The sequence below is a fragment of the Mastomys coucha genome, unplaced genomic scaffold (assembly GCF_008632895.1).
Source record: "Mastomys coucha isolate ucsf_1 unplaced genomic scaffold, UCSF_Mcou_1 pScaffold3, whole genome shotgun sequence".
In the NCBI taxonomy this organism is placed as follows: domain Eukaryota; kingdom Metazoa; phylum Chordata; class Mammalia; order Rodentia; family Muridae; genus Mastomys; species Mastomys coucha.
In genome coordinates, this window is record NW_022196909.1 from 11,519,420 (window position 1) to 11,530,080 (window position 10,661).

Consider the following 10,661-nt stretch of genomic DNA (forward strand, 5'->3'; position numbering starts at 1 on the left):
CCCCCCCCCCGACAGCAGGACTCAGAACTTAAGGCCGCAGAACCAGCGAGAGGTAGTGCCGGGACTTGAATTCAGGCCTGCAGGCTTTTCAGTAAGGATTTAGAACCCACCTGGCCCAGCCCTTGTCCCTCTGTAGACTCCCAGGATACCTGGCAGAGCCCCCAGGCTCTGAAGAACTGGAGAGTGCTGTTGACAGGGACAGACTCAGTGGCTTCGCATCAGGCTCTGAGAACCTGCCCCACCCACACCTGGATCCTGACCTCAGGGTTCTCACACTGCCCTGTGGTGAGATCCTGAAAGAGACAGGCTCTGCCTGGACCAGATGGGGAGAGTGGAAACCTGGAAGGAAGGGCAGAGAGGGAAGGGGGTGTGGTCATCCAGTGCTTCCACATGTTCAAGATCTGAGTGATCCTCAGCCGTTCATCCTGTCCCCTTCCAGAGAATCCCAAGCCACACGTTGGGGTGGGTGATCTAGAATGCATGGGTTTTCAAAGCTGGGAGCTATAGTTAGAAATCTCCAGCTGGGGTTCTTGCAGGGGGTCTCTAAGGCGCTGGGTCCCACAGGCACTCTCTGCTGCCACCTTGTGGGCACATGGTGCAGGTCCAAAATAATCTCTGAGTTCCCAACTTGGGATCCCAAGAGTGGCTCTGGAATGCCCACCTCTGAACCACCCATCTGTCATGGTGTTTCTGGAAAATTCCTCACAAAGGAAATTAAGAGCCAAGTGATAGAAGGAGTCTATAGGGGTTGGGGGCTTCTAGACTGCAAAAGCCTTCAGCCACCACAGGCTTAATGTTATGGCTTTGTGCGGAGGCTCTGCCTCCAGAGGACCCTCATGTCATGCTCTCCCCAGACCCACCACTTGCTCCCATCTTATCCAGAATCAGGGTGGAGAGATGGCTCAGTGGTGAGAGCATCTGCTCACAACACATCCTATCCATATTGGTTGGGACTGGCCTTGACCTACCTACCTCCCCACACCTACCACACAGGTACACACACATGTGCTCACACATGTATTAACAACAACACATCTATACACATCCATCCGACACATCTCATGCACCCACAACATACATCTATTAGCACATATTTCCCAATACGCATAAAAAGCTGGGCGTGGCTTTATACCCAAATGCCCATAACCCCGGCACCATGACGGGCAGGGCAGGCACAGGATTGCTGGAGCTTGCTGGCCACCAGCCTAGCTATAGCTTCCACAAAAACCCTGTCAGAGAGTAGTAGAGAAGAACAACTATCCTACACACACACACACACACACACACACACACACACACACACACACGTACACACACACATACACACACACACACATGCGCACACGCGTGCATGCACACATATGCACAGACACACAGACACATGCGCATGCATACAGTCACACACACACTCTCACACACACTCACAGACACACACACATGCATACATACACACATGCATACACACACACAGATACAGATACACACGTATGCACGCATACATATGCATGTATGCACACATATGCACAGACACACACACAGACACACACGCATGCACACACAGTCACACACAGACACACACACTCACACACACATACACATACTCACACACACTCACACACACAGACATACACGCATGCACACATACACACATGCACCAATAGCCTATAGGACCCGTCCATGGTTACCTTGAGCAGATAATGTAGGTCTCAGACAACATAGCAGACACAGGGCTATGACAGCCCTGAGTGTCTCAGGAAGAAGACAGCAAAATCAAAATTAAAAACGTGTTATATTAAGCAGTTGGCAAATGTAATATGCAGCGTTGGTATTAGGAAACGTAGAGTTTTGTAGACATTTAATTACATGGAAAGGCAGATTCTAGGTTAGATTCTCTAGCCATAAGAATGTTCCAGAACTTGGTAGAACTCCCAGTTGTATGTGACAAGTGCCAAGGAACCAGAAATCAAGTGGCTTATGTACTGATCAAGTTGGTCACAGAAAAGTCACCTCAAGACGAATCACCATAGGAATGCTTTAAGTTTCCTAACCCCTGAAACACATCTGTGAGTGCATTGTAATGCCTTTGACAAGGCCCCAGGGCCCAGGGTCTCCCTGCAGCCCAGCTGAGGCAGGGCTGTGGTTAGGCTCAGGAAAGGCAGCTGTAACAGAGAATGGTTAGTGAAGAGCCAGGGACCGAGAAGAAGGTGATACTGGCTGGGACTGGCCTACCTCTCGACCTTCCTTCCCATGCCTACCACATGCCTACACATACATGTGCTCACAGATGCGTTAACAAAAACACGCCTAGGCCAGGCAGTAGTGGCACATGCCTTTAATCCCAGCACTTGGGAGGCAGAGGCAGGTGGATTTCTGAGTTCGAGGCCAGCCTGGTCTACAGAGTGAGTTCCAGGGCAGCCAGGGCTATACAGAGAAACCCTGTCTTGAAAAAATAAATAAATAAATAACAAAACAAAAACAAAAAAACAAAACCAAACACACATTGACCTTTCCATTGCTTGCACACTCACCTCTCCCTGACTGAACACTGATGCATCCCCCACAAGCCTCTGTTTTCTGACCTTTGCCCGCTCCCCCACCCTAACTTAAAATGCCACCTCTGAGTAGCTCACTGTCCCCTGTCTCTCCCCCACCCCACCCCCCAAAACTGTCTCCTTCTGAGAAATTCCACAGTCCAGGCTTATTTGTTAAATTACGTACGTACAAGGAAGAAGCTAGCGTAGTGGATAAATGGGCAGCCTCTGGTACCAAAGGACCTGGGTTCTAATTCCAGTGACACCAGTTGTCAGCTCTATGGCCTTAGGTAGATTACTGACCCTCTCTGTTCCCTCCCACTCCCTTTAGAAAATAGGGCTGGTAAGAGTGTCCACTTGAGACTGCTGTGGTCAGATCTTGTGGGTAGATGTATGTGTTGTGAGGTATGACCACCTCAGCTGTCAAACCTTTGTACTCTACCTCGCTTGAGTCGGGTCTCCTGTCATTCATCACCCCATTCTCCAGGCTTATCTGGCCCAAGAGATTCTAGGGGTTCTTCTGTCTCTGCCTGCATCATGCCCCGAGGGTCTGCCATCAATGTACCACGTGCTTTTGCTTCTGGTGTTTATGGGGCTCTGGGGATTTGAACTTAGGTCACTGGGTTTGAGTGGCAACTGTTTTGCCCACTGGGCCATCACCCCAGTTCCCTGTGTTGAATTTTGATTAGTCGAGCTGAAAGCACTAGGACCTGGCAGCTGTCGCCATCAGCAGTCCCTCTGTCTGGTTTACCTGTGGAAGCAGAGCCTGGCACACCCCAGCTGAGCAGTATCCCTCCAATGCTCTCTGTTTAGGGCTGTGTTCAGCTGCCGGGATGGTAAGCTTCGCCTCACCTCCACTCAGCCTCTGGCTGTGTCTACACTGGCTCCTCCTCAACTGCAGAATCTGTTGGTGGCCCAAGAGCCATGACTCCAGAAGCCCAGAAAACCCAGGCTTTCCCAGAGTCTTTGGCAGATGAGCCCGCACCCTTGTGTCCCTTCATTCAGTGCCCTCTGAGCTGGCAGAGCACGTGCATCCCCGGGCCTCAGTATGTCGGACACGTGGGCTCCAGAGGTGTCCAGTGGATGGGCAAAAACTGCAAACTGGATGTCTCCCTTGTCTTTCTCTCTCTTCCCGCAATGAGTGTGGGCCCAGCTCTCCCCATTTCTCCTGTGGCCTCCTTCAAGGACCTGCTGATGGGCATTGATTTAGAGCCTTTCAACGCCCTCCAGCAAAATAAAGAAGAGGGAGAGGGAGAGAATTATTCCCCGTCAGGCGGGAGAAAAATGAGGAGCGTGAAATGGGAAATAGATGAGGGGAGAGTACGAGTCTCCAGGCTTGCCCGGGAGGAGCCTCCAGGCAGGGTCTCAGCCTCTGTCTTCTTCCCTGTCCCCTTCCCACTCCATGACCAAAGGCCAGTGTCCACTCACTGCTAGAGTATGGGGCAGCTCTCTGGGTGTCCTGTGCCGTACTGTTTCTCTCACTATGAAACTGACAACACGTGCTGACCTGGCCTAGGTTGTTTTGGCTTTACATCTTGGTTCTTCCATCCCAAAGAACAGGGATGAAGAGACATGTCCCTTCTGTAACGGTCAAGACACACAGAAACTCAAGGGACGCTTGCTTCCCTCGGTGATACAAGGCAGCCTGGCTTGAATCGTGCCTGGGATGAATTGTCTTCTGTTGTAAAATGGGGTGGTGGGGGCCCATCATAGAGGCCGGAGACAATATGGTCACAATACAGTGAAGGACTCAAGGGCTGGAAGGTGAGGATCCCTCTGTACCCCTCAGTTCTGCAAGGCTAGGGAGAAGATCCTAAGATAAAGGGAGTCTGGAATGAGGTGCCCATGCTAAAGGGAGCCTCACTGGCGAGGGACATGCCCTGTAAGCCTCTCCCCCTGCCCCCAGAGCCCAGAGATGGTGACAAGTAGAGCCCCTGGCTACATGTCATATATCTATCTGTTCTGGTCCAGTGACCCCAGAGACACCTCAGCTGGGATTAAGCCAGAGCAGGCACAGATTCTGCTGCAAGAGCATAAAAGCTCATGCCAAGTGAGACGAAGGAGCTCAGCAACCCTGGCTGTCATTGCCCCGTAATCATGAAGTTAATGACATTGTCCCGATGCAGCCCCTAGGACTGCAGCCATCCTTCCCCCACCCCACCGCCGCACCCTCACCGAGATCATCGTGTTCGGCAACACAGAGGGATGGTGGATTGACAGCCACTGTTGTCTCTGGACTCTGGGAGATTACCACAGAGGCTCAGCATAAGGCTGATGCTGTGTGACCTTGAGCCTGCCCCATGCATCTCTGGTCTCTGCTTTTCCCTTCAAAAGTGGGTCCCAGCTAATAGCTCCTCGGTATCACAGAGCCCCAGTGGCTTTTCAGATCCTCAACCACTGGACCTGCAGGAGGGAGAAATGAAAGGCCTTCTGATAAATGTTTAGATTCCACAACTCAGGGCTCCCCAAAGCTCAGTAGAGGGGCAGGATTCCCAGCCTTCCCAGCCCCCAAGCCTGGAACTTCTGATCCCCTTGCTTGTTACCCCTGAGTCCTAAGAAGTCAGCTTGTGCCAGGCGGTAGTGGCACACGCCTTTAATCCTGGCACTTGGGAGGCAGAGGCAGGTGGATTTCTGAGTTCGAGGCCAGCGTGGTCTACAGAGTGAGTTCCAGGACAGCCAAGGCTGCACAGAAAAACCCTGTCTCTAAAAACACCGAAAACAAAACAAAACAAAACAAAAAGTCAGCTTGTGCCACCATCATTGGTTTATGTGGTGCTGAGGATGGAGCCCGGGGCTGCATGCATGCTAGGTGGGCACTCTACCAAATGAACCCCATCCCTAGCCACCCTCCTGACACCTGCCCAGCCCACTGTTTTACATGGGGCAGCCACCCTTGACTAAGAAAGGGACTTCCCTGTAGACAGCTGATCAGTGAAGATGCCAGAGAACCCGTACTCTAATACCGGTGCACCCCGTGACCCTCCCACTTCCTGCTCCTAACAGAGCCAGATACCCGCTCAGGCACCTGCACTTGGGTCTCGGGACTGCAGTAAGAGTTTTGTTCCTCCCTGGGCAGGTGGTAGCTGTGGACCCGGATCTGGGGGAGAACGGCACCCTGGTGTACAGCATCCACCCCCCCAACAAGTTCTATAGCCTGAACAGCACCACAGGCAAGATCCGCACCACCCATGTCATGCTGGACCGAGAGAACCCCGACCCCGAGGAGGCGGAGCTCATGCGCAAGATCATTGTCTCCGTCACGGACTGTACGGACTCCTCCTGCACCACCATCCCTGAGCTTCCACATAGGCAGAGGATCTTTGGGGATGCCCCCAGGGGTGGTCCTTAGGGGGTCCTGGACCTTACTAAGCATAGATTGATGTCTACGACCCAGATGTTACCAGTACCTTATGGCAGGAACTGGGAAAAGACCCATGACTTAAACCCCCACCCCTGCCTCACAGGACATGGGGGAGTTGGGTGGAGGTGTGAATATCCATCTCTTTCTCTATCACCTTCCTCTGATACCCATCCTCCCATCTCTGCCCCCCTTCTTCCTTGTCCTTTCAGGTGGCAGACCCCCTCTGAAGGCCACCAGCAGTGCCACAGTCTTTGTGAACCTCTTGGATCTCAATGACAATGACCCCACCTTCCAGAACCTACCTTTTGTGGCTGAGGTTCTTGAGGGCACCCCTGCAGGGGTCTCTGTCTACCAAGTAAGTGTGACTCAGCCCGCCTTGTCCCTGTGGGCCACAGGGGGTCCCTGTGTGCTTCATGCTGAGCATTTTCATGAGGGCCAGGGATGCCAGTCAAGACCCCCGCAGTATGTAAGCCAAGTAGCCCGGGACAGCCGCTTATGGTAAGGCTTGCGGTGGTTGAGGTAATCTGGGAGGCCACTAAGGAACAGAGCCTGTGCCGAGTCTGGAAAAGCTGGCAGGTTCGAAGAGATAGGATCAGACAGAAGCAGAAATGAAGAGAGTGGACATTATTCTAGAATGCTGACTCGGGAAGTTCTCCCATCCTGGTGGGGTCTGACCCAAGGCGTCAACCTTGAAAGCTATAGAACTGGTGCTTGTCACCCTTCTAGACTGGGAGGCACTGAAGGTGTTGATTCAGAGAACACAATGCTCTATCAGGAAGCACCTTAGGAACTCTGGGAAACTTTCAGAGTTGAGATTGTGGACTTTTGAGCTGGGGCCAGGTGAGATCGATGCAAAGAGCATATGTATTCCTAACCTGGAAAAGGCCCTGAGTTCCAATCCCCACCACTTCAAAAGAGCAGCACTGGAGTCCAGCCAATATCCATGTACTCTTTTGCTGTGCGTCTCAGAGTATACGCCTCAACCTCTCTGAGCCTCTCGGCTCCCTCACTGGAGAACTGGAACTAGCAGTAGTGGCTGCCTGCCTGTGCTGACCATATGTATAGCCAGATGATAGCAGGGAACACGTGGTCGCTGTGGAGTTTGGTGTATGTGTACGTGTGTGGCATGGTTTATCCATGAGAGAGTGGGATCGATTGTCCCTGCTCCAAGAATACAGGGCTGTTTCTCGGGACACTAGAGTCCATGACCTTGGCTGGGCCGCCTGGCTCACTGTGCCTGCTTCTTTTCTTGTATGAGGAGGTTGACCCCTGAAAATTGGGGATATTCTCCTGAGCCCCCAGCACATGGACCCTCCACCTCGAACACAGCGGCCGGTCCCCAAGGGATGTGGAAGCAAGAGGGTAACCGATCTGGGGTCTCAGAAACAGGAGGGAAAGAGAGGCCTGGGGCAGATTTTACAGAAGTTGCTCAGCATTAGCTAACAAGGAACAGCTAGAGGAAACTAGGAATACATAACAGGGAATCCCCAGGCTCAGGAAGAATTCCGGAGTTAAGCTCCGTGCCCCCGCAGCCCTACCCAGGACCTCAGCCAGGAGAGATCTCTGCTGGACATGTATAAGAATGTTCTTTCAGGGATCAGGGTGCAAATTAAGTCGAAGGGCTGAGCCGCAGCCCCGGAAGGCATCCGAGGAGCATGGAGAAAGCTTGTCCAGTCTCTGCACGTCCGGTAGCGAAAGCCTTGCTTAAACCACAACCCTCTTGTCCTCACTGTGGCTATCCACCTGACTCCAGGTTCTCAGGTGTGAGCCTGTGAAACTCTCCCTGTCCCGAGTGCTGTGCCGGGGAGCTTCTGATCAGGCTGGAATTGTGGAGCCCAGGAGGAGCTGTAGCTGACTTTATCCCAAACGAAACCTTCACGAGGCATTAAAGAATAGCACTGAGCCGGGCAGTGGTGGCGCGCGCCTTTAATCCCAGCACTCGGGAGGCAGAGGCAGGCGGATTTCTGAGTTCGAGGCCAGCCTGGTCTACAGAGTGAGTTCCAGGTTCAGCCAGGGATACACAGAGAAACCCTGTCTCGAAGAAAAAAAAAATAGCATTGATACCTTTTTACATATGTCTCTATTTTAGCTCATAAAGCAGAGAGGAGAGTTGGTTCTGGAAGCTGCGAAGCCACAGCCCAGGAGACAGAAGGGTCTTAGGCTGAGTGGTCCTCCGAGCTGGCATCCTAAGAGCTAGAGAAGGAGGGAAGGCTCTGAGCCATGGCAAAACATAGGAGCCCGGGGGCTATGGAGGCTGGAAGATCTTTCTAAAAGGATACCAGGGATTGAAGGGCCAGACGTGGGGGCCTGGATCCGATCGTAGCAAGTCCTTCTCACCCCGGTCTCACTCAGTCCACTTGGCCTGGAGATCATCTGAAAAACCTCCGGCTCTGACCACCCTGCTGAGTGCAGGCTGCCCTGGGGACAGTGGCCACACCCAAGGCTCATGGAGGGAACGAGGGTGTCCGATGCACCAAGCTCCGGTTCGCAGGGAGGGAGAGGAAAGAAGTGCCCATCCCGACACCCACCCCCTCACGAAGCCTCTCCTTTCCCCCAGGTGGTGGCCATCGATCTGGATGAGGGCCTGAATGGCCTGGTGTCCTATCGCATGCAGGTGGGCATGCCCCGCATGGACTTTGTCATCAACAGCACCAGTGGCGTGGTCATGACCACGGCTGAACTGGACCGGGAGCGCATCGCTGAGTACCAGCTGAGGGTGGTGGCCAGCGATGCGGGCACACCTACCAAGAGCTCCACCAGCACCCTTACCATCCGAGGTGAGGGGGTGACTCTTGCTAGGAACTGGGTCTGGGATGGCGCCATCACTGACGGGCCATACGGCAGCCATTGGCTCCCTCTCCAGTAGGAAGACCAGCAGTCCAGTCTGACTGCTCCTACTGTATTCAAAATGCTCGCTGAGCTTCATCCATACCCGACCACTGCTTTGAAGCCCAGAGCCCCACCAAGGCTCCCCACCCCCAACCCGCAAAAGCTCCCATCACAGAACTACAAAGAGGGTCACAGCTGACACTGGGACCCCAGGGTTCTAAGCAGGACTACCATCTTAGGAAAGCCAGTGCTTTCTCAGACATAAGGAAGACCCTCTATTCTGTGGGTGTGGGATTATGGGGCTTCTCATGGAAGGGTATGGCTATGATGGGAAGAGGGTAGCTAGGAGCCTCCACTCACCCCTTGGGGCCCAATGCCGTTATACCCACCCTGTATGATGAAATACAGTTTCCCATCTGTAAGGGTTTTTAGCTCTGAGAAAGATGGAGACGTTGACAGTGTGTGGCTGGAGGCAGGAATGAGCCTGAGAATGAACGTGCAAGAGCTTAACCCGGCATGGCCGTCCTGGCTCTCCATCCAGAGGATGCATGGAAACAAGCCGGCGGTGAACCTAACACAGATACACAGCCTGGTCCTCCTCAGTTGAGACCCGGGAGAGCGAGGGTCTCAGAGCCAGCTGCCCCCTCTCCTGTGGATATAAGTCCCTCCTGTTGATGCCGGCAGCCAGTTTGGGGACCCACTTCTTCACCAAATAATAAGAGGGCCCACAAAGAACCTCTCAGCAAAAACCATAGATAGTAACAATGGCCCATCACCTCTCCCAGTGTCACCACAGAGAGCAAGGGAGGCCATGTCACTCATAAGCAGCACCCCAAGCCTTTGTATGCCCAAGGAAGAGGGGGCCGGCTGTGAAGGCCGGACACACAAATATTTAAGGAAAATTAAGTTTTTAGAAAGGATAAACTTCAAGAGCCAGCTACCTGGGATCCCCACAATCCCTCACGCAAACTCTGATAGAGCTCCCCGAGACCATGTGACCCCTCCATTGTATCACTGTGTGACTGCAGACAAGTTATTCAACTGCTCTGGGCTTCTCTCCTCCCACTGTGGCTGGTAATCCCCGCCTCAGAACGATGCTGGGGGAGGGGAGGGGCGTGGCAGTGGGCTGTGTGAGAAAACAACAGCATCAATGCTATTATTGTTCTTGTTGCTGTTGTTTTTTTGTTAAGTGCCTACTGGGAGTGGGCACGCTCTGTGCCCACTCGACAGTCAGGGATAGTGTGTGCGCAGGGGAGTGCTAGCTCTGATCAGCTCCAACCTGGAAGACTCAAGCCATCCTACAGGCCTCCTGGACGCATAACCAGACAGCACTGACACATAGGTCACCTGGCGCCCACGACCCCCTTGGAAACCCTTGCAGCGTGGCCCCGGCCATCTACAGCAGTAGCCGGGCCTAGGTCAGCGTGTCCCTTCAATTTTCAGTGTTGGACGTGAATGACGAGACGCCCACCTTCTTCCCTGCCGTGTACAATGTGTCCGTGTCTGAGGACGTTCCCCGCGAGTTCCGCGTGGTCTGGCTGAACTGCACAGACAACGATGTAGGCCTCAACGCGGAGCTCAGCTACTTCATCACTGGTACGGCCCTTGCTGCCTGGCAGTGACCTAGACTGGGTAGAGACAGAAGTGGGGGGGTGAGGGGTGGGAATCGGCCTCGACCTCCTTGCCTCCCCGAGGCCTTGCTCCTGGTTCCCAGGGAGCTTCAAGGCTGAAGGTGTGCTGGGCGAGGGTAGAGGGGACAAGAGTGTTGAGTGGGGTGTCCCTTCACCCCACTTGAGAAAGCAGTCACTGCAGGAATGTGGCTCCATCTTTCCTCCGGGACTCATGAAAACTATTGATTGAGAGGCAGATGGTTGCTGTCTCAGTCAGGGTTTCTATTCCTGCACAAACATCATGACCAAGAAGCAAGTTGGGGAGGAAAG

The 10,661-nt window shown here is 53.4% G+C and overlaps 1 protein-coding gene across 9 annotated transcripts in view; it reads left to right on the forward strand.

The window, feature by feature from the left end:
- Nucleotides 1-10,661, forward strand: part of Cdh23 (cadherin related 23) — a 402,933-nt gene that overhangs the window by 279,877 nt on the left and 112,395 nt on the right. For all 9 annotated transcript variants that reach the window (XM_031347990.1, XM_031347992.1, XM_031348002.1 and 6 more), the window contains 4 exons: nucleotides 5,608-5,797; nucleotides 6,102-6,247; nucleotides 8,450-8,669; nucleotides 10,165-10,317. In XM_031347990.1, the coding sequence (XP_031203850.1) occupies nucleotides 5,608-5,797; nucleotides 6,102-6,247; nucleotides 8,450-8,669; nucleotides 10,165-10,317 (709 nt within the window). The remainder of the gene's footprint in view (nucleotides 1-5,607; nucleotides 5,798-6,101; nucleotides 6,248-8,449; nucleotides 8,670-10,164; nucleotides 10,318-10,661) is intronic.